At 36.7% G+C, this 25,510-nt stretch overlaps 1 protein-coding gene across 5 annotated transcripts in view; it reads right to left on the bottom strand.

The window, feature by feature from the left end:
- Window positions 1–25,510, bottom strand: part of CENPC (centromere protein C) — a 112,281-nt gene that overhangs the window by 58,315 nt on the left and 28,456 nt on the right. For all 5 annotated transcript variants that reach the window (XM_070505739.1, XM_070505740.1, XM_044766089.2 and 2 more), the window contains 4 exons: window positions 24,277–24,468; window positions 18,876–19,167; window positions 1,336–1,482; window positions 77–159 (listed from right to left, as the gene is read on the bottom strand). In XM_070505739.1, coding sequence (XP_070361840.1) covers window positions 77–159; window positions 1,336–1,482; window positions 18,876–19,167; window positions 24,277–24,468 — 714 coding nt within the window. The remainder of the gene's footprint in view (window positions 1–76; window positions 160–1,335; window positions 1,483–18,875; window positions 19,168–24,276; window positions 24,469–25,510) is intronic.

Genomic DNA, 25,510 nt, shown 5'->3' with positions numbered 1-25,510 from the left:
ACAAAACATAGCACACTTTACTCCATATGCATAATGCCATAAAAATCAAGACAGCAGAAAATAAACAATAACTTACCTGAACTTTCCTGAACTTCCTTATCAACCACTTCAGAATTATTCATTTCAGACATTAAATAATTCTTGGGAGTGGAAGGTCCACTTAGGAAAAAAAAAAGTAAACCATAAAATTTGTGCTTTTATAATACATGTATCTAATGTATCTACCTTAATGGTATTTTTCTCCTAAAACTGCCACAGGTTTCTTTTTTATGAAACCAATAGTGATGTTATATAGGTCACCAATAATATACTTACTTGCTGCACAAAACAAAGAATCTACAATTTAATCCCATAATTGACTGTCAAACATGATACAGAATTTTATAACCTTTTAAACTAATTCATGAATCAGTTGTGAATTTAAGTCAACACAAATAACATTCTTCAATAAAAATCAAATTATAAGAACTAAAATTAGACATAAATCAGCTTATCGTAATTTTTCATAAAAACTATAGCCAAAAACAAATGGAATTTAAAATGTAGTCCAGAAATTGTTCAGAGATGATTCAGCTTATCCCAGTCCTAGATCCCTTTCCTCCTATTATGAAGCCCGGATCGGTCTAGTGGTCACAACCCACCAAATAGTAACAAAATCTTAACCATTCTTTAAAAGTCTGAGAATTGCTATAATTTACCATTTCTTCATTTTAAAAAAGGGTATATGACTTCATATATTGTAAGAGTAGGTTAATTTGATTTGCTCACTGAGTGTGCATGCTCTAAACATATATCCACAAATTCTTAGATACTCCTCCTTTCAAGACATAGAGCCTAATTCCCCTCTCCCTGAATGTGGTCTGGACTTAGTGACTTGTTTGTTAATAGAAAAAAGTGGAAGTGACAGCATGCAACTTCAGAGACTAGGTCATTAAAAGGCATTATGACCTGATTGTAGTCATACTTTGTTTTGGATCACTCACTTTGTGGGAAGCCAGCTTCCATACTGAACAGCCCTATGAAGAGTGCCACATGACAAAGAACTGGGGCCTCCAGCTAAAAATCATGTGAACGAGCTATCTTATAAGTAGATCCACTAGTTCCAGTCAAGTCCTTCAAAGGACTGCAAACCAGACAAACATCTTAAATGCAAACACCTCATGAGAATCCCTGAGCCAGAACTAGCCAGCTAAGCCTCTCCTAAATTTGTGACCCACAGAAACTATGAAACAATAAATGTTTGGAAGTCACTACTAAGTTTGGGGTAATTTGTTACACAGCAATGAGTAACTAATATAGTGAGTAAATCCTATTATCTTTAGCACACACATATACCTTTCTTCCAAAACTGAAGTCGTAGGCTCTCCAGAATCCAAGTTAAACTCTGCTGGTGTCTTGCATGTATATCCACTGGTCTGAGACTTCAGATGAACATTTTGTGAAGTCATAACATTAGCTTGATCCTTTGGGCTTCCTGTATCTCTATTAAAATGAAAAATGTATAATTATTTACATTTCTTCATAAAATATTTCTATCAGAAACAAAACACAGGTGGGTAGACAACATAATATTGACTATAAAAAATATCAGATAACCCTGTTCAGGTCCTAGGACTTACAGCTAGCCCAGGAAGGAAATTTGATTCTAGAACCTACCAAGAGTTTTAATTTGAAAAATTCTGATAAGAGAAATGGTACAGACCTGGTCTAAGATGGAAGGGATGACAGGAAGACACTGGGAGACATTACCTACAGGTTCTTATGATGTATACTGCACAACTAAGCTATCACAATTTTTTTGGGAAATCCACAAACAATAGAAATTGTTTTCTTTGACATCCCTTGTCAGCCTACTGAGGAACAGTAGGGTACTCAGAGGGACTCAGGCCCATCTCTTTGGTAGCTACCAGCTAACTAGTTTACCCCCAATATATGCAAACAAGGTACACTATTTCCAGACTGCATAATTTTCTCTTCTCTCTTACAAATCCTATGTTTTAATTTGTTTCTTGAATCAGTCTACCAGCCTACTCTTACCATATGTGAGAAAATAATTTGCATCCAATATAACTAAAAAGCATGCAAACTTTTGAGTATTCTTTGATAATTTATTTCTGGAGGTTCTAATGTCCAAGTCCTACCATCAAAGTCAAAAGAAATAAAAGGGATTATAACCATGAACAATTATATGCCAACAAGTTAGGTAACTCTAGGACAAATTGCAAGAAACATACAAATTACCAAAACTGATTGAAGAAGAAATAAACTATCTCAAAAGACCTATAACAAGAGAACGAATGAGTAATCAGAAAACTACCAAGTGGCCGTCCCCATGGTGTAGTGGTTAAGTTTGGCATGATCTGCTTCTGCGGCCCGGGTTCACAGGTTTGAATCCCAGGCGTAGACCTATACCACTTGTCAGCCATGGCAGCTGTGGCAGCAACCCACATACAAAATAGAGGAAGACTGGCACAGATGTTAGCTCAGGGTGAATCTTCCTCAGCAAAAAAACCCCACAAAAAACCCACAACTACCCAGAAAGAAAAGCCCAGATCTAGATGGTTTCACTGCTGAATTCTACTAAGCATTCAAAGAATACAAATCCTTCACAAACTCTTAAAAAAAAATATTACTTCTCAACTCACTTTATGAAGCCAGTATTATCGAGATACCAAAATTAGACAGATATCAGAAGAAAACTACAAACCAAAAAACTCAACAATATACTAACAAACTATATCTACTAACTTATTAAATAGAATTATACATCATGACCAAATGGGATTTATACCAGAGATGTAAGCTTGGTTTAATATCCAAAAACCAATTAATGTAATACATCACATCAGTAATAAGCAAAAATCACATGATTATCTCAATAGCTATAAAAAAAGCACCTAACAAAATCCAACATGTTTTCATGATAAAAACACTCAACAAACTACAAATAGAAGGGAATCTCTCCAACCTGATAAAGGGCATCTATGAAAAACTCACAGCTGACAACATACTGACTGGTGAAAAGACTAAATAAATTCTTTCCCCTTCAGATTAGGAAAAAGACAAGGAAGTCTGCTACTGCCTCTTCTATTGAACACTGTACTGAAGATTTTAGCCAGGGCGATTAGGCAAGAAAAAGAAATAAAAAGCACCCAGATTGAAAAGGAAGAGGTAAAACTATCTCTATTCACAAATGACATGATCTCGTACTCAGAAAATCTTACAAAATCCACTAAAGAGCTACCAGAACTAATAAACGAGTGCAGCAAGGTTGCAAGATACAAGATCAATATACAAAAGTCAATTCTACTTCTATACACTTGCAGTAAACCACCCAAAAATAAAATTTAAAACACAATTCCATTCACAATAGCATCAAAAGGAATAAAATACTTACAAATGAATTTAACAAAAGCAGCGTAAAACTTATGCTCTGAAAACATTGTTGAAAGAAATTAAAGAAGATCTCAATAAATGGAAAAACATCCCACGTTCATGGATCAACAGATTTATTGTTAAGATGGCAATATTCCCCAAATTCATACATAGATTCAATACAATCCCTATTAGAATCCCAACTGATGTCTGTATAAATTGACACGCTGATTCTAAAATTTATATGGAATTGCAAGGGACTCAGAATAGCCAAAACAATCCTGAAAAGGAAGAATAAAGGGAACTCACACTTCTTGATTTCAAAACTTACTGCAAAGCAATGGTAACCAAGACACGCGAGTACTGAAATAAGGACTGATACATAGATCAACAGAATAAAACTGAGAATCTAGAAATAAACTCAACATCTATAGTCAACTGATTTTTAACAATAGTGCCAAGACCATTCAAAGGGGAAAAAAATAGTCTTTTCAACAGTTATGGGACAAGTGGATAGTCACATGCAAAAGAATAAAACTGGACTCTTACTTCACAGCATATATAAAAATTAACTTGAAAAGGATCAAAGACCTAAATGTAAGAGTTAAAATTTTAAAACTGTGAGAAGAAAAGACAGGGGCAAATCATCATGAACTTGGATTGAGTAAAGGATTCTTAGATATGACACCAAAAGCACACGCAACAAAAGATAAAATGGACTTTATCAAAATTTAAAACTTTTGTGCTTCAAAGGACACCTTTAAGAAAGCAAGAGGCAAGCCTGGTGGTGTAGTAGGTTAAGTTCACACACTCCACTTCAGCAGCCTGGGATTTGCCAGTTTGGATCCTGGGCAGGGACCTACACACCACTCATCAGGCCATGCTGTAGTGGCATCCCACATAGAAGAACTAGGACGACTTACAACTAGCATATATGACTATATACTGGGGCTTTGGGGAGGGAAAAAAGTGGAAGATTGGCAACAGATGTTAGCTTAGGACCAATCTTCCTCTCCAAACAGTGTATCTTTAGAAAAAAAAAAAGCAAGTTAAAAGATGACCCACAAAATAGGAGAAAGTATCTGCAAATCATTTATTTTACAAGGGACTTGTACCTAAAATATTCAGACCTCTTAGAACTCAAAAAAAGACAACCCAATTAAAAATCGGGCAAAGGGGAGAGAGGTGGAGCAAAATGGTGGAGTGACCTGACCCGCAACTCTCTCCCCTCCAAAGTACAACAAAGGACTGAAAAAAAAGAACCTGAATTTCAGCTAGTGAACCTAATGCCAGGACTCAGAGACCTACAGTATCAAAAGACAGAGGATGGAGCCCCTGCTGCCCACCTCAGAGGAGGTGGAACGGGGTAGGAGAGAACTTCGCTCCCTCCCCTAGAACGCGGGATCGCCACACGGGTCCGTGAAGGAGCAGGGGAGGGGTGGCATGACCAGGGGATCGTCTAGGACTCCTGCCCCTGGTACAGTGGAAACCCGCTGACGGGGAAAAGCTTCCGTGCGCAGGGACCCCATAAACCCAGGGCCCCGGGAGACCAGAGAACAGAACTGATCGAATCCAGATCTGTGCGCAAGATAAACTGCCCCCGGCCTCACCCCCTGCCCCAAAACCGCACTGGGCGCCACCGTCTTGCCCGAAGGCAGAGAGCTCAGAACGCGTGGCACTCGACCCCTATCTAGGGGCGACAGGCTGTAACTGCAACCGAATTCTACCACCATGCGAAAAAACCGCTCCTCTACCATCCAGCAATTTATAAAAGCCCCAGACCAGAAGGAAAATAATAAAAACACAGAACTAAGTCCTGAGGACTTGGAAATAGGTAAACTAAGTAAAAATGAGTTCAGAGCGGCTATAATCAAAAAACTCAATGAGGTAGAGAGAAAGATAGAGAAACAAGCCAAGTTCTGGAGTTACTTCACAAAAGAGATTGAAATTATAAAGAAGAATCAAACAGAATTACTAGAGGCGAAAAACACAATGGACCAGATAAAACAGAATACGGATTCCCTGAATGCCCAGGTAGACTCCATAGAAGAGCAAATTAGCATAATCAAAGATAGACAGGCTGAATGGCTCCAGACAGAGGAACAAAGAGAACTAAGGATTAAAAGGAATGAGGAAAGTATTAGAGAGATAGCAGATTCAATGAGGAGAAAGAACTTAAGGATCATAGGAATTCCCGAGAACATGGAAAAGGAAAATGGAGCAGAAAGTGTGCTTAATGAAATTATAGAAGAGAACTTCCCAAATATACGGATTGAGGGAGAAATGTGTGTAGAGGAAGTCTTCAGATCTCCTAGATTTGTCAATGTAAAAAGACCTACTGCAAGGCATATAGTAGTACAAATGGCAAAAATGAATGACAAAGAAAGAATACTCAGGGCTGCAAGATGAAAGAGAATAACCTACAAAGGAGCTCCTATCAGACTTTCAGCGGATTTCTCTGCAGAAACCTTACAAGCTAGGAGAGAATGGAGTGACATATTCAAAACTTTAAAAGATAAAAATCTTCAGCCAAGAATACTCTATCCAGCAAGAATATCCTTCAGATATGAGGGAGAAATTAAATCTTTTCCAGACAAACAAAAGTTAAGGGAATTTGTAATGAAAAGTCCTCCACTACAAGAAATCCTCAAGAAGGCTCTCATACCTGAAAAAAGAAAAAGGGGAGAAAGGGGTCACAAACCACAGAGTAGGGAGACAGATAAATAGAACCAGAATAGGATAGCAAATATTCAACTGTAGCATTAGGATAAAGGTAAGGAAACTACCAAAGCAAAGACGATCTTATCACTCTAACTACACACTAATAACACAAGTTGGAATAAGAAATGAAAATAATAATTTAGGAAGGGAAAAGCAAAGGGGCTAAATTAGTCTAGGCAAAGTAAGTAAGAGACCACCAGACAATAGACTCTATTATACACGAGATTCTAAATACAAACTTCAGGGTAGCCACTAAACTAAAAAACAGAACAGAGCCACAACACATAAATAAGGAAAAATCTAAGAAACCCAGCATAAGAAATTGCAGTATCAAATGGGTAGGATAAAGCACACAGGAAGAGAAAAGCAGGAAAGCCACATAATGAGCAACAGATTGACAGCTTTAAGTCCACATGCATCAATAATCACACTCAATGTAAACGGACTGAACTCTCCAATAAAAAGACACAGAGTGGCAAAATGGATTAAAGAACAAGATCCAACAATTGGTTGCCTCCAGGAAACACACCTCAGCCCCAAGGACAAACACAGGCTCAGAGTGAAGGGGTGGAGAACAATACTTCAAGCTAATAGCAAGGAAAAAAAAGCAGGTGTTGGAATTCTTATATCAGACATAGTGGATTTCAAAATAAGACAGGTAAAGAGAGACACACAGGGACAATATATAATGATCAAAGGGACACTTCATCAAGAAGAAATAACGCTCATAAATATCTATGCACCCAACATAGGAGCACCAAGGTTCATAAAGCAACTATTAGCAGACCTAAAGGAAGATGTTAAAAACAACACAATGATAGTAGGGGACCTCAGCACCCCACTCACATCAATGGACAGGACAGATCATCCAGACAGAAAATCAACAAAGAAATAGAGGAGCTAAATGAAAAACTAAAACAATTGGACTTAATAGACATATATAGATCACTTCATCCTAAAACAGCAGAATACACATTCTTCTTAAGTGCACATGGGACATTCTCAAGGACAGACCATATGTTGGCAAGTCTCTACAAATTGAAAAAAATTGAAATAATAACAAGCATCTTCTCCAATCATAATGCTATAAGGCTAGAAATTAATTACAAGAAAAAAGCTGAGAAAGGCACAAAGATGTGGAGACTAAACAATACACTACTGAACAAGCAATGGATCATTGAAGAAATTAAAAAAGAAATCAAAAAGTACCTGGAAACAAATGAAAATGATAACATGCCATACCAACTCATATGGGATACAGCAAAAGCTGTATTAAGAGGAAAATTCATCGCAATACAGGCACATCTAAACAAACAAGAAAAATCCCAAATAAGCAATCTTAAACTACACCTAACCAAACTAGAGAAAGAAGAACAAATAAAGCCCAAAGTCAGCAGAAGGAGAGAAATAATAAAAATCAGAGCAGAAATAAATACTATTGAAACAAAAAAGGCGGTAGAAAGGATCAATGAAACAAAGAGCTGGTTCTTTGAGAAGATAAATAAAATTGACAAACCCCTAGCCAGACTTACAAAGAAAAAAAGGGAGAAAGCTCAAATAAACAAAATCAGAAATGAAAGAGGGGAAACAACAACAGACTGCAGAAATACAACGGATTATAAGAGAATACTACGAAAAACTCTATGCTAACAGAATGGATAACCTAGAGGAAATGAATAAATTCTTAGACTCCTACAATCTCCCAATCACTCAAGAAGAAGCAGACAATTTGAACAGACCAATCACAAGGAAAGAGATTGAAACAGCAATCAAAAACATCCCAAAGAATAAAACCCCAGGACCAGATGGCTTCCCTAGGGAATTCTACCAAACTTTCAGAGAGGATTTAATACCTATCCTTTTCAAGCTATTCCAAAAATGAGGGAGGATGGAACACTTCCTAACACATTCTATGAGGCCAACATCACACTGATACCAAAGCCTGACAAGGACACCACGAAAAAAGATAACTACAGGCCAATATCACTGATGAACACAGATGCAAAAATTCTAAACAAAATTTTGGCCACCAGAATTCAGCAATTCATCAAAAGGATCATACATCATGATCAAGTAGGATTCACACCAGGGACACAGGGATGGTTCAACATCTGCAAATCAGTCAATGTGATACACCACATCAACAAATTGAGGAATAAAAACCACACGATCATCTCAATAGATGCAGAGAAAGCATTTGACAAGATCCAACAGCCATTTATGATAAAAACTCTGAACAAAATGGGCATAGAAGGGAACTGCCTCAACATAACAAAAGCCATATATGACAAACCCACAGCCAACATCATACTTAATGGGCAAAAACTGAGTGCCATCCCCCTGAAAACAGGAACAAGACAAGGATGCCCTCTATCACCACTCTTATTTAACATAGTACTGGAGGTCCTGGACGGAGCAATCAAAAGCAAGAAAAAGGAATAAAAGGAATCCAAATAGGGAGGGAAGAAGTGAAACTCTCGCTGTTTGCAGACAACATGATCTTATATATAGAAAACCCCAAAGAATCCATTGGAAAACTCTTAGAAGTAATCAACAACTACAGCAAAGTTGCAGGGTATAAAATCAACTTACATAAATCAGTAGCATTTCTATACTCTAATAACGAACTAACAGAAAAAGAACTCAAGAACACAACACCATTCACAATCGCTACAAAAAGGATAAAATACCTGGGGGTAAATTTAACTAAGGAAGTGAAGGACCTATATAATGAAAATTACAAGGCCTTTCTGAGAGAATTGGATGACAACATAAGGAGATGGAAAGACATTCCACGTACATGGATTGGAAGAATAATAAACATAGTTAAAATGTCCCTTCTACCTAAAGCAATCTACAGATTCAACGCCATCCCAATCAGAATCCCAATGACATTCTTTACAGAATTAGAACAAAGAATCCTAAAATTTATATGGGGCAACAAAAGACCCCGAATTGCTAAAGCAATCCTGAGAAAAAAGAACAAAATGGGAGGCATCACAATCCCTGACTTCAAAACTTACTACAAAGTTACAGTAATCAAAACAGCATGGTACTGGTACAAAAACAGGTGCACAGACCAATGGAACAGAAGTGAAAGCCCAGAAATAAAACCACACATCTATGGACAGCTTATCTTTGACAAAGGAGCTGAGAGGATACAATGGAGAAAAGAAAGTCTTTTCAACAAATGGTGCTGGGAAAACTAGAAAGCCATATGTAAAAGAATGAAAATTGACCATTCTTTTTCACCATTCACCAAAATAAACTCAAAATAGATCAAAGACCTAAAGGTGAGACCTGAAACCATAAGGCTCCTAGAAGAAAACGTAGGCAATACACTCTTTGACATCAGTATTAAAAAGACCTTTTCAGACACCATGTCTTCTCAGAGAAGGGAAACAATAGAAAGAATAAACAAATGGGACTTCATCAGACTAAAGAGCCTCTTCAAGGCAAATGAAAACAGGATTGAAACAAAAAAACAACCCACTAACTGGGAAAAAATATTTGCAAGTCATATATCTGACAAAGGCTTAATATCCATATTATATAAAGAACTCTCACAACTCAACAAAAAAAAAATCAAACAACCCGATCAAAAAATGGACTGGAGACATGAACAGACATTTCTCCAAAGAAGATATACAGATGGCCAATAGGCACATGAAAAGACGCTCATCATCGCTGATCATCAGGGAAATGCAAATCAAAACTATACTAAGATATCACCTTACACCCATTAGAATGACAAAAATATCTAAATCTAATAGTAACAAATGTTGGAGAGGTGGTGGAGAGAATGGAACCCTCATACACTGCGGGTGGGAATGCAAACTGGTGCAGCCACTATGGAAAACAGTATGGAGATTCCTCAAAAAATTAAAAATAGAACTACCATACGATCCAGCCATTCTACTACTGGGTATCTATCCAAAGAGCTTGAAGTCAGCAATTCCAAAAGTCCTATGCACCCCAATGTTCATTGCAGCATTATTTACAATAGCCAAGACATGGAAGCAACCTAAGTGCCCATCAACAGATGAATGGATAAAGAAGTTGTGGTATATATATACAACAGAATACTACTCAGCTTCAAAACAGAACAAAATCATCCCACTTGCAGCAACATGGAGGGAGCTTGAGGGAATTATGTTAAGTGAAATAAGCCAGTTAGAGAAGGATAATCTCTGTATGACTCCACTCATATGAGGAATTTAAAAATGTGGACAAAGAGAACAGATTAGTGGCTACCAGGGGAAAGGTGGGGTGTGGGGTGGGCACAAAGGGTGAAGTGGTGCACCTACAACACGAATGACAAACATTAATGTACAACTGAAATCACACAAGATTGTAACCTACCATTAACTCAATAAAATAAAAAGTTAGGCAAAGGATCTGAACAGATCTTTCTCTAAAGATATGCAAATGACCAATAAGCATATGAAAAGATGCTCAACATCATTAATCATCTAGGAAATGCAAACGAAAACCACAATGAGATACCACTTCATACCAACCAGGATGGCTGTAATCAAAAAGTCAGATAATAACAAATGCTGACAAGAATGTGGAGATATTGGAACCTTCACCCACTGCTGATAGGAACGTAAAATGGTGCAGATGCTTTGGAAAACAGTCTTGCAGTTCCTCAAACAATGAGTTACTATGATTCAGCAATTCTACTCCTAGGTATATATCCAAGAGAAGTGAAAACATATGTCCACATAGAAACTTACAAATGTTTATACCAGCATTATTCATAACAGCCAAAGGTAGAAACAACCAAAACATCCGTCAATAATGTATGGATAAACACAACACAGTATAAAATATTATTAGCCATAAAAAGAAATGAAGTACTGACACATGCTACAACATGAATGAAACTTGAAAATATTATGCAAACTGAAAGAAGCCAGTACAAAAAAACTCATACTATATGATTTCATTCATATGGAAGTCTAGAATAGAGAAATCTATAGACAGAAAGCAGATTAGTGGTTGCTTAGGGCTATGGGGGAGATGATAGTTAAAGGATACTGGTTTCTTTGTGAGGTGATGAAAATGTTCTAAAATTGACTATATTGGTAGTTTGCATCTATCTGTGAATATACTAAAAACCACTGAATTGTACACATTTCATGAGTGAATTGTATGACATGTGAGTTATCCCTCAATAAAGCTATTAAAAAAATCTAATGTAGTAAGCTTCTATTCCAACTGGCTTATAGAAATAACATAAAAATTAAGTGCTTATATAAATTCAAAATGAGAGAAACTCAGGGGAAATGGCTTATGCTTTAAATGCACTAGCTCTTTTTTTTCCTGAAAGATTTTAATAGGGAAAAAGAGTGTTAGCTCATAGTTTAATTAATGACCATTATTATGTTATTATAAGAAGCAAAAAATATCACTTTCAAACAAGTTATAAGTTTTAATACCTGCTATATACTTGTATAGAGGAAAAGTAGCTCATGTAATATTTCTAATCAGGAAGAATCCTTAGACAAATTAGATTAGTTTATTAACTTTGGCTTAAAAACTATCATCTGTCTCCTCCCTGATCTCACCACTGTGTGTGTGTTCTAGTACTGAATATTCTAGTACTGAAAAGGTTTGAATTTATTTTCCCAAAAGAAACCTAATATCAGCTTAAATTGTGTTTTCAAAACCCTTAGTTAACTTTAAGACTTCAGATTAGTGTTAAATTATACTAATTAATAATTAATCTTTGGGTATGACAAATATATGAAAAGTAAAAGGATAGATTAGAGTATACGAGGAAGTCATTTGGTTTAAAACTAATTCAGCCTGACCTTGTTTTTCCAAAAGCGCCTGATGTGGCCTGTTGAACGTGCACTGTACATCTGCTTTAAACATTTACTATGTCCCAAAGACAAGAACACTGCCCCTAAAGACAGGGATGTAACTTTCCCCAATATCAGCATTTCTTTAAGGATAAGCATTTCTTCCTGGAAACTAAGGATTAATTACCGACCTGCTGTGCAAGTTAAGCATCTGTGACAGCAGTAAAAGAGACGATCGTGTCACATGTGATGTATGCTCTTGTTCCAAGACAGTATGTATAAGCACTCTGTACACTCCACTTCTTTGGTGCCCTTCCTTCCTTAGGGAAGGAAGGCCCCAGGCCACAGTCCTCTGAACCGGCTCATAATAAACTTACCCCAATTTTGATGTATGGATTGACTATGCATTATTTGCATTGACAGATATCCGGATAATTTGCACAATAAAAAATACAAAACTGGTTTCTAAACATAGTTTTAATTTACCTCTTTCTCATACATTTTAAAACGGCCATCAATTAGGCTAAAGGATGTACCAATGCCTTTGGATGTTAATATACAATTCATGTTAGCCACTTTGAAAACAATGTTACAAGGCTTAGGTAATGTGCACCTGGGGACAGCAATAGCTAGACAGTTCTTGATTGCCTATTTTCAAATATCCCCACTACCTGGAGGAAACAGAAGTTGGTTGCTTTGAGGGTCAAAATACTTGAGACTAGGCTAAATACAACAATTACAAAGAAATGCAAATACACAAAGTAATGAATATGTTTTGTCTATCAAAGGAATTCTTGCACTTTATCAAGAAAGTAGAATTGATACAAAACATATACTATCTTATTTGATAAGATTATGTTAAAGCTGATATCAAAAAACATTTTTCATCTACTTATATATGTACATACGTTTAAACACATATATAAGCATATATTAAGATCAATTTTTAAACAGCTTATCAACAATAGAGAAAAAAATCATTATAAAAGATGGATCTCTTAAAATACCTTTTTGGCATCTCTGTCATGCTTTAAACCATTTTTAACACAAGTTCCTCACTTTCAAAAATGCTCACTTTTGTTACTGATGCACGTTTTAAACATTATCACTATAAAAAAGACTATAATCATTTACCTGCTTTTAGGAACCTATGACATATTTATATTTTAATGTAATAACCCAGTTTTCTCTGACAAGTTTTTTTTTTGCCTTTTCTGAATATTGAACAATAAAACTGTTAACATGCCTTTTATATCTAAATTATCTTTGAGCTTTCCATAAGAACCATTTGGTAACCACAACGATTTATCTTTTCACCTTATGACAGGTAGAATATCAAAATTATTAACATGTTTGCTCTCCTATGCATATTAAGTAGCTTAATGACTACACAGGCTGACTAAACAAATATCTCAAAGATCTTTGTATGAATCCAGATGCCCAACAGGCTTTCTTTTTTTCTTTTTAAAGATTGGCACCTGAGCTAACATCTGTTGCCAATGTTCTCTTTTTTTCTTCTTCTTCTTCTTCTTCTCCCCAAACACCCCAGTACATAGTTATATGTTCTATTTGTAGGTCCTTCTGGCTCTGCTATATGCGACGCCACCTCAGCATGGCTTGATGAGCGGTGGTAGGTCTATGCCCAGGATCCAAACCAGCAAAACCCTGGGCAACCAAAGCAGAGCACGTGAACTTAACCACTTGGCCACAGGGCCAGCCCTCAAATAGGCTTTCTTTTTTTTTTTTTGTGAGGGAGGTGGGACCATCCCTTTCTTTTTTTTTTTTAAAGATTTTATTTTTCCTTTTTCTCCCCAAAGCCCCCCAGTACATAGTTGTAAATTCTTCGTTGTGGGTCCTTCTAGTTGTGGCATGTGGGACGCTGCCTCAGCGTGGCCTGATGAGCAGTGCCATGTCCGCACCCAGGATTCGAACCAACGAAACACTGGGCCGCCCGCAGCAGAGCGCGCGAACCCAACCACTCGGCCACGGGGCCAGCCCCTCAAATAGGCTTTCTTAAGCAAACATTGTAGCAACTATCAACTCTGGATATTTCTAATTGGACTAACTGCTCACTGTGCACAAAAAATAATGCTTATTTTAGGAATACAGTTCAAATTTAGAAACAATGTAAATTAATCTTACCTTAACATTTCTCTCAACCCATAGCTAAGGATTCTCTGCCTTGTTACTAAAACATTGATTTATTTTTATTAACACATTCAAGTAAAAACAACTGGTGTACTAGTCAGAAGGCTTAAGTATCCAAGGACACACTATTTAATCTATGTGGACCTTCCTCATATGTAAAAATAGAGCTAATAACTAACTGTCCTATCCACTTCTCAAGAGTCTTATGCAAATTAAGTGATATAAGACAGAAGCTGATATAAATACAGGCACATCTCATTTTATTGCGCTTCGTGGATATTGCATCTTTTACAAACTGAAGGTTTGTGGCAACCCTCCGTCAACCAAGTCTCTCAGTACATTTTTCCACAGCATTTGCTCACTTCATTTCTCTGTGTCACATTTTGGTAATTCTCGCACTATTTCAAACTTTTTCATTATTATTATATTTGTTATGGTGATCTGTGATCTGAGATATTTGATGTTACTATTTTAATTGATTTGGGGTACCATGAACCATGCCCTTATAAAATGACAAACTTAATCGATAAATGGTGTATGTTCTGACTGCTCCACCTACCGGCTGTTCCCTCCACCCCTCCTGAGGCTCCCTATAATCTGAGACACATAAATATTGAAATTAGGCCAATTAATAACACTACACTGGCCTCGAAGTGTTCAAGTGAAAGGAAGAGTCACACATCTCTGACTTGAAATCAAAAGCTAGAAATGATTAAGCTTAGTGAGGAAGGCATGTTGAAAGCCGAAATAGGCCAAAGCTAGGCCTCCTGCACCAAACAATCAGCCAAGCTGTGAATGCAAAGGAAGAAGTCTTGAACGAAATTAAAAGTGCTACTTCAGTGAACACGCAAACAGTAAGAAAGTGAAACTGCCTTACTGCTGACATAAAAAAAGTTTTAGTGGTCTGGACAAAAGATCAAATCAGCCACAAAATTCCCTTAAGCCAAAGCCTAACCCAGAGCAAGGCTCTAACTCTCTTCAATTCTATGAAGGCTGAAAGTGGTGAGGAAGCCACAGAAGAAAAGTGTGAGGCTAGCAGAGGTTGGTCCATGAGGTTTAAGGAAAGAAGCCATCTCCATAACATCAAAGTGCAAGGTGAAGCCACAAGTGCTGATATAGAAGCTGCAGCAAGTTATCCAGAAGATCTAGCTCAGATCATTAATGAAGGTGGCTACACTAAACAACAGATTTTTCAGTGTAGATGAAACAGACATATTGGAAAAAGATGCCATCCACGACTTTCACAGCTAGAGAGGAAAAGTCAATGCCTGGCTTCAAAAGACAGGCTGACCCTCTTGTTAGGGTCACTAATGCAGCTAGTGACTTTAAGTTGAAGCCAATGAACATTTATCATTCCAAAAGTGCTAGGGCCCTTGAGAATTATGCTAAATCTACTCTCCCTGTGCTGTATAAATGGGGCAACAAAGCCTAGATGACAGCACATCTGTTTACAACACAGTTTACTGAATATTTTAAGCCCACTGTTGAAACCCATTGCTCAAAAAAATATTTTTCAGAATATTATTGCTCATTGACAATATACCTGGTCACCCAAGAGCTCTGACGGAGATGTACAATGAGATGAATGTTGTTTTCATGCCTGCTAACACAACATCCATTCTGCAGCCCATGGATCAAGGAGTCATTTCAACTTTTAAGTCTTATAATTTAAGAAATACATTTCATAAGGCCATAGCTGCCATAAATAGTGATTCCTCTGATAGATCTGAGCAACACAAATTGAAAAGCTTCTGCAAAGGATTCACCATTTTAGATGCCATTAAAAACATTCATGATTCATGGGAAGAGGTTCAAAATATCAACATTAACAGGAGTTTGGAAGAAATTGATTCCAACTCTCATGGCTAATTTTGAGGGGTTCAAGACTCCAGTGAAGGAAATAACTGCAGATGTAGTGGAAATAGCAAGAGACAAGAAGTAGAAGTGGAGCCTAAAGATGTGACTGAACTGCTGCAATCTCATGATAAAACTTCAATGGATGAGAAGTTGCTTCTTATAGATGAGCAAAGAAAGTGGTTTCTTGAGATGGAATCTACTCCCAGTGAAGATGCTGTGAAGATTATTGACATGACAACAAAAAATTCAGAATATTACATAAACTCAGTTGATAAAGGAGCAGCACGGTTTGACAGGAATGACTCCAATTTTGAAAGTTCTACTATGGGTAAAATGCTATCAAACAGCATCGCATGCTACAGAGAAATTGTTCATGAAAGAGTGAGTGAATCTACGTGGCAAACTTCCTTAGTGTTTTAAGAAATTGCCACAGCCACCCAACCTTCAGCAACTACCACCCTGATCGGTCGGCAATCATCAACATCAAGGCAAGACCCTCTACCAGCGAAAAGATTACGGCTCACTGAAGGCTCAGATAATGGTTAGCATTTTTTAGCAATAAAGTATTTTTTAAAGGTATGTATATTGTTTTTTTAGACATAATGCCATCATACACAACAGACTACAGTATAGTGTGATCATAACTTTTATATGCACTGGGAAACCAAAAAATTTGTGTGATCCCTTTATTGCGATATTCGCTTTATTGTGGTGGTCTAGAACCAAATGTGCAATATCTCTGAGGCATGGCCTGTATGAAAGCCTCATATAACACAGAGAGGGCATTACAAATCAGTGGGAGGAAATGCACTATTCAATAAACTGATTAGACAACTGATTATCTACATGGGGAAAAAAGAATTTAGACTTCCTCCTCCACATCAAACAAAAATAAATTACAGATGGCTTAAAGAAGTAAATATAAAAAATCAAGTTAAAGTTTTTAGAAGATAATATAGAAAATACATCTTTATGACTTTAGAGTCAATAAAACAGGAAATTCTCAAAATGCTGAAGGCTGATAAATTCAACATTAAAATTATATCTTCCATATGAAAGACATTATAGACAACCTTAAAAAGTGAAAAGACAAGACACAGACTCAGAGTGCTATTTGTAATATATGTGACCCATTAAGGATTAGAAGCCAAAGTAAATAGAGCTTCTAAAAATCAATTCTAAAAAATATAGAAAGTGAGCTAAAGGTATTAACAAGCAATTTACAAAGAGGCAATCTATTTAAAAACGGGCAAGCAACAAATGAAAACATATTTAACTGCTTAACCTCCCTAATAAGTACGGAAACGCAAATTAAATCCAGAGATACACTCCATTAGACTGACATAAAAACAAGTCTAACATCAACACATTTTGGTGAGAACATGGAGCAATGAGAATTCTTACACCATTGTAAGAATGGAGAGGGGTTGTAAACTGGATCCAATTTGGAGAGCAATCTGGCAGTCCTTAGGCAAGTTAAACATGTACATATCCTAAAATCCTGCAATTCTACTTCTTGGTATATATTATAGAGAATCTCTCACACATGTACATAGGAAGCATGTACAAAATGTCCACTGAAAAACTGTTTTAATAGTGAAAAATTAGAAACCCTTATCAAGAGACTAGATGAATATATTTTCATATACCCATATAAGGTGATACTATAAATTCAACCAACCACTTGTTTTTTTAAGTCCTGAGAGCTAGGAACAGTTTTTACATTTTTCAAAGGTTACATTTTAAATGGTGAAGGATCTACACAATAGCTCAGATTTTGCCTCTTGGCCAGTAAAGCCTAAAATATTTACTATCTGGCTCTTTAACAAAAGTTTGCCAACTTCCACTATGAAGGAATGAAAATAAAACATTTATCAACATGAACAAACTCAAAAGTATATAATGTAAAAAGCAAGTCACAGAAAGATATGTATAGTATGAAACCATTTTTATAAAGTTTTAAAACAATACCACATACCATTTATATATACAAGCACATGTAGGAAATGTATAAAAACATCCATGAGAATGATAACTACCAAATTCAGTGTAGTGGCTATCTCTAAGAAGGGAAAGAGAGTAATGGGATCAGCAAAGGTTCACATGGGATTTCAATGGTCACTATGTTTTATTTCTTAAGCAAGGTCATGGGGAATCAGGTGTTACTTTGGCGGGGGGGGGGGGAATACCTGAAATATCTCATAAAAAGAAACTGAATGAGAAAGAAGATATGAGAACGGTATGAAAAAATTAAACAGAATGTGTATGGGATTTATTTTTGCACCATAATGACATACATTAATAGTTTGGAGCACTCTTTCATTTATTTTGATACATCTGCAATATCTTGCAGTTTCTCAACAATATGTATTATTTGTTGAATAAATAAATGAAAGAATAAATGCTATATCAATAAGCAAAAATGCATAAGAATAATACTTAACTGATTAGGTTGTTAGACTGATGAGAATTCATTGAAAGCACCTAGCTAATACCTGGCACATAATAAGCACTCAAAACATGTTAACTATTATCATTTTAGGGGGAGAAGTACTAAGATGTATTCCTATTTATTGAAATCACATTAACCTCACTTAAAAGGAAGCAACTCAAACTGTACACTTAAAAATGATTAAGATGGGAAATTTTATGTTATGTGTTTTTACGACAACAAAAAAAGGGAAGCAACTCTGAGGCAACAACAATACTCACCTTATTAAATTTATCACCCACATCCCATGTGTGCTATATATTATTCCCCATTTTAATAGGAGGAATAAATTCAGAGTAGTACTTTGTGTAGGGCGTCACCCAGCTAATGGCAGAGCCTAGATTTACTACTAGGTTTGCAAGATTGCAGAGCCCTTTATGCCAATACTGCCTCTCTATAAATGATTAAATAACATAGACAAACTATTAAATGCTGAACAAAAATAACTATATTGTACACATGACGGACATTACCCAGAATGATCAAGATTTTTCTTCTTAGCCAGGTCTGCTTTGTCACTTTCCACTGACTCGTTATGGGAACAACTGGGAATTTCATCATGGTCAGTAATTCCTCCAGAATCTTTAGCATTTAAAAACTTCTGTCTTTTTGAGCTGCCTTGAGTAGCTCTCTTCTGCCCTTTACGTGGAATAGTTTTTCTCCCAATATTCTTAGATGATTGACTTGATTTTTCAACAGGTTTTTGTCTACTGTTGTGATACACTGACAATTCATTTCTTATTGAAGAATTGCTATAAACAGGATCTGAAGGATTCAATGAAAACTTAAAGTTAGCATATTTATCCAGATCATCTGACTCACTGAATAGTAACATCACTTTTATTTACACACACACACCAATCTCAGAGGCTACGTTTTCAAATTAAATTCACAAACATGTATCTCTTCAATTTTTAGATACGTGCCCCAAACTCTTTAAATATATCAGAAGCTTCCAAAAACCACCCTCTCTGGCTCTGCCCACTACTTTTCTATCCATCCTTAAGATCGTGGTATTCCTCAATGTTTCAGCTTCAGCTTTTCTCACTCTATATACTTTCTTTGAAGGAACTATCTACCCATAACTTTAATTACTATCCACATGCTAAAATTATAACATTTACCTTCTCCTCTCTACCAGAGTTTCCACTCTGGTTTTAGTTACCACCCTAAGGAAAAGTACAACTATCTACACAGATATCTATGTCAGAAATCGGAGTCATCCAAGACTCCTGCCCCTATCCACAATCTCTAAATCTTGTCAGTTCTACCTTCCTAATGCCTTTCAAATCCACTTCTTTCAAGCTCTCCTGCCTGTCATTAGCAGGCATTCTTATCTGGATTATTAAAACAGCCTCTTAATTAATCTCCCTTTCTCTAGCTTTGCTGTTCTTCAATCCATTCTTCACACTGCTTAAAGAATCATCCTTGGTTCAAGTTGGATCATTACAACCCTGCTAAAAATCTTTTAGTGGTTATTTACAGCTTAAGGATTAAGTCCAAATATTTTCAATATTAATTTACTTCTACATTTAGAGTACTTATTTCATTAACTACAACTCTCCACACTCCCCTCCAAACAAACAAACCAAAAAAAGTCAACAGTACTGAACTACTTGCATTTTTCTAAAGCACTGGTTCTTAAAAGGTGGTCCGGAAACCAGCAGGATCAGCATCACCTGGGAATTTGTGTGAACTGCAAATTCTCAGGCCTCAACCTCAGACCTCCTAAATCAGAAACTCTTGGAGTAGGGTTCAGTAATTTGTGTTTTAACAACCCTTCCAGATTAATTCTGATAAACAGCTTTAAAAAGGTCAAGTTCTCAGGTCCAAATCTCTGCACATGCTATTTCTACTTGAAACATTCCATCCTTCGTCCTCACTCACCCAATCAGCTAGCAGACTCCTAATTCATCCTTCCGGAAGCTTTCTCTAATTTCCTAGGCTAAATTAGTAGCTCTCTCAACTCTTTGATAATGTTTATGATACATCTGACTGTTTACTTATCTCTCTCCTCCAGCAGACTGAGAATTCCTTGAGACCAAGACTGGTGTTTTACCTATCTTTATATTCCCAATGCCTAACACTAGGGGCAGGACTGTGGTGGAGCAAGAGTAGCCTATGGTGGGAAAAAAAACCTTTTTTCCAGTTTCATTGAGATATAACTGACATCTAACATTTTGAAAAATGATTACTAGAGAGCAGATATTAAAAGTTTTCATCATAAGGGGAAAAAAATTCTAAGTAGGGTGGAAAATTTAAGAAGGTGCTTACTCTCAGAATCATCCAAGTACTGAGCCTGAAATCACACAACCCTGAAAGCAAGTGCCTCCTTAAACTTCCCATTCTAGGTTCCTCACTTGCCTCACTCTAGTCCTGGCATTGCCTAACACCATTTCTGCCTCACAGTGGGGACTCAATAAATGTTTCTTGACATATATAAAAAAGCAGCAGGGCTACATGTGTACCACTGGCAGCATGGTTGCTTGATTAGTGAAATAAGCAACAGACCAAGAGTCATGAAATCTGGGTTCTATTGTTTTCCATGACCTTAGTGGCAAGTCATGTTGCTTTTCTGGGCTTCAGACTTAGTTTCTTCTTCCACCAGATGAAGGAGTTTGAACTTTATGACCTTTAAAGCATTTCTCTACTTTTCTGACTCCCCACTTGACCAGAAACACAACATCTGTTTCCGACTGTTACCATAAGTCTTTTTTGGTAAGTTTCAAAGTTCCAGCGCACTTATCCAAGCTCTGTAAGATTTTTATTTATCCACATATTTACCACCTATTTACCACAGTTTCAAGCAACCTGGAGCAGAAAGGTGAGTTCTCCAAACTACTGTTACCGTAGTAGTTAACATTTTAAAAGTAATAGTTAATATTTTAATACTTAATCCTTACAACAACTTAATGAGGTAGAAGTAGTGGTAACCATACGTTACAGAATGAGAAACTGAACAAAGTAATCTAACCGAAGTGGAGGAAGCATAATTTAAACTCATATCTAACTTCAAAATCCAAAGGGGACTGCAGCAGAATAAATATTTCTTGTTGCTATCACTCAAGCATCCCAACAATTCAATAATTCATAGCAACAAGGCCTCAGAGATGTAGTACCATACTTGTACTAGTCTCTCATTCGTTGACTTAAAGGTCCCAGAGCCAACAGTATCTGCATATGTAAATGTTACCTTATCATCTACCAATCTTTCCATGAAAACCACCTTAAAATATTCAAAATTTTTCCAAAATGTACATAATCATACATTTCCATATTGTACAGAAAGAGTTGGCATAGCAGGCCTAAGAATGCTATCTTTAGAAAGGCGTGCTTGCAAAATTAGCCATTGGCTAGCATGTAGGAACCTGAATTTCAGAAGGGTTCCCATCATTTCATCATTTCCTTATTGAAAAATGTGGTTCAGTGTGCCTAAGCTGCTTTTGCAAAAAATATGGTTTATGCAAATACTTGCTTTCCTTCTGGGAGTAAAGAATTTTAGTACTGCCAGGCAGACGGTGTCTAGGTGACCAGCCCTAATAAAAACCTTGGGCACTAAATCTTTAATGAGTTTCCCCGGTAGATGACATTTCACACATTTGTCACAAGCCACTGCTGAAGGAATTAAGTGCCTCCTGTATGAATCCACTGGGAGAGGACTCTTGGAAGCTTGCACCCGACTTCCTTCAGACTTTGCCCATATACTTTTTCTCTACAGATTTTGCTTTGTATCCTCTCACTGTAAGGAAACTTGACACTTCATTATCACTCTCTCACTTCACTTTTATCTATTTCACTGAGAAAACAAAATTGGTCAGATGAGTCTATCTTTATCTTCCCACCATCAACTCTAGCAACTTACTTCCAGCTGTCCCCATATACTGTGGCTTTCCTCTTTTATGTGATATACTGTCCTTGTCCCTGTCTAAGGCTAACTCTTCTAACTGTGCGCTAGATCATATCCTCTCCTTGCTTACTCAAGACTGTGATCCTGCATTTATCCTCTACCTTTCTACAAAGATTTTAATGAGTAGATAAGCTGATGTACTATCTTGTATATTTTAAAAAATGACCTTCTCTTGACCCCACATCTGCTATGCCCCTTTATCTTATTGTCTCTCTTTCCTCACTTCCTACTCCCTCTTGAACCCACTCCAATCAAGCTTTTGATCTCATCATTCCACAAAAACCACTTTTATCAAGATGACCAACAATCTCCATGTTTCCAAAATCATACTGTCAATTCTTTGCTCCCACCTAATTCGGGACATTAGCAGTATTTAAAACAGTTCATCAACTTGATCCTTAAAATGCTTTCATTACTTTACTTCCATAACCCTAAGTTCTCCTCATTTTCCTTTAATCTCACTAACTGCTCCTTTCAGTCTCTTCTGATGGATCTTCCTTCCCCTTCCTGACTCCTAACATTAGAGCCTCCCAGGACTCAATCCTTGGCTTGCTTTCTTCTCCAGGGACTACTCCAGTCTACCACTAGGTGATCTCAAGCAGTCTCAAAGCTTTAAATATCATCTATATATTGATAACTCCCTAATTATAAGTCTTCCTAGATCTTTCCCCCTAACTTTAGATTCATTTATCAGGAGATCCCATCAATACATCAACTTTGATATCTAATTAACATATTACAACCTGAAACCTTGACATCCTTCCCAAATCTACTTCTCTCACATCTTTCCCCAGCTCCATTCTTCTACTTTTTCAGGCAAAAATACTGAATCATCCTAGCCTGCTGCTTCTCTCTCACTCCAAACCATCAGTACTCTCTGTAAGCTACCTTCAAAAAATACCTCGAATCCAACCACTTATCTCTTCTCTCCAACAATCTCCTAACTAGTCTTCATGCTTCCATTTTTGCCTAGCCCTAGTTTCCTCCCCACATAGCAGTAAGAATAATCCTTTTAAAAGATGAATCAATCAGATCGCTTTACTGTTTTTTTCCAGTAGCTTCCTTATACACATCATCTAAACCCTCTATCACAGCCTGTCTCTCTGACTTCACCTCCCCCAGCTTCCTCTTCTTCAGCCATACTGGCCTTCTTGATGTTACTCAAACATGCCAAGCATGGCCCATCAGCACCTTTACAAACACTGTTCCCTTGGTCTGGAATGCTCCAGAACAAATTATTTGTATGGTTCCCTCCTTCACTTTAGTCATATATGTGCTCTGAAAGACCATAATGGACTCTCATTGCTACCTTTTATAAAAACAGTATTCTGCTCTATCTTCCTATCCAGCCCCACCCCTGCCATCTACTTTCCATCTCTATCCTTTATTTGCTTTATTACCTATCACTGCATGAATTATATATCTATATTGTTGGTCTTTCTCCACTAGAATGTAAGTCCCGTGAGAGCAGGACTTTCTGCCTTTTTTTTTTTGAGGAAGATTAGCCCTGAGCTAACTGCTACCAATCCTCCTATTTTTTTTCTGAGGAAGACTGGTCCTGAGCTAACATCCATGTCCATCTTCCTCTACTTGATATGTGGGACACCTACCACAGCATGGCTTGCCAAGCGGTGCCATGTCGACACCCAGGATCCAAGCCGACAAACCCCAGGCCGCCGAAGCGGAACGTGGACACTTAACTCCTGTGCCACTGGGCCGGCCCTGGACTTTTGCTTTCGGTTTTGTTTTTCCACAGTTGTACCCCTATATACAGAATATGGTATATAGTACAGAATCAATGAATGTCTTCATAATTAATTAATTTAATATTTCTATTGATGACCCAATTTAACTATGTCCTCATGAGAGTTTCTCTGGAGAACAGCAGCATAAATTAAACATAAAGCCTCTTAAAGAATGATTTTTTGGGAGCTCCCAATGAACACAATTTAAATAAAAATACTTACTCTGCTCTGATTGCACCACCCACCAATTAGATGGACGCCTGGAAATTCTTCGACTTCTTGTGACAGTCAAAGTCACTTCTTCAGGTACAAGTTTGTTCTTCTTGGACTCATTTGAAAAATGCTTCTTTTTACCTTTCTTATCTTTTTTCTGAATCGCTGAATGAGGAACATTGGTGCTACTTTTCTCGCTCCCTGAAATAAAGAAAACCATAAAAACAATTCACAATCTACAGAACCAGAGTTTTGAGAAAACTACAACAGACTAAAAAAATAAAACAACCTCCTTCAACTATAGGAACTTCTTAAATTTATCCTGTGGGCTTCCTTTCATCTCTCATTTTTTAAAAGTCATATGTTCTCAATAAGATTTCTGTCACTTAAATGCAACCTTTCACACTGCTTGATAACTAACATATCCTCCTAAGCCAAAAAAACAAGCATACACTGAAAAGCAAAAATAAAATATATGGTGCCTTCCAACTACTCACCAATGTCCCAAATAAAAAAGGGTAACTACTGCTTTTCTGTTTTGAAATAATTGATGTTTTTTGTCAATCTTATTTTTGGAAGATGAGATTTAAGGTGAGTTTTCTCTAAAGAGATCTTTTCTATATGAAGGAAAAAGGTTGTTTCCGTGAATAGAATTTAAAAAGAGAAAACAGAATGAAAAGAAACATGGATATAGCAAGCAACACATAGTTAATGAAAAGGTTTGGCATCAATAGTAACTTCATTTTACTACAAAGGCAAATGGGTAAGAAAAGAACCTAACAGAAGGGACAGATAAATTCTAATTTTGTTTTTGTGATGGACTACTAGGAAGAAGAGGAAATCATGGAAATAAAGGCTATTTTAATGTAAATATTGCAGCTGAGAGGGGCGCAACCACCAAAATGGGTTGGACAAAGGAGAATTTCTTTTTTTAAGACATAAGTTCAAAAAATGCTATTAGAAAAAATGTAAAATTTTCTTGACCATCAAATACATCAAGAAACCAGCATTTATTAAGCACCTGAGACAAAGATTTCCATGGGGTCCAAGGAAGAGATTAAAATCCTATCAAGTAGGAAAGATTCATAGAGTAAATAAATTGCACAAAAGTGTGTAAGACCAATGGAGCAGGCATTATATATAATCATATAATTAAGTATTAAACTCTACAGAATAAAAAGAAAAGAAGAAAGGAGAATATATAATAGGGGCTGAAATCTGGAAATACAGAAAATACAAGACT

This window comes from Equus asinus, chromosome 3 (assembly GCF_041296235.1).
Source record: "Equus asinus isolate D_3611 breed Donkey chromosome 3, EquAss-T2T_v2, whole genome shotgun sequence".
NCBI lineage: Eukaryota > Metazoa > Chordata > Mammalia > Perissodactyla > Equidae > Equus > Equus asinus.
Note: the sequence above shows the minus strand (reverse complement) of the source record. Positions and strands in the feature narration are given on the sequence as shown.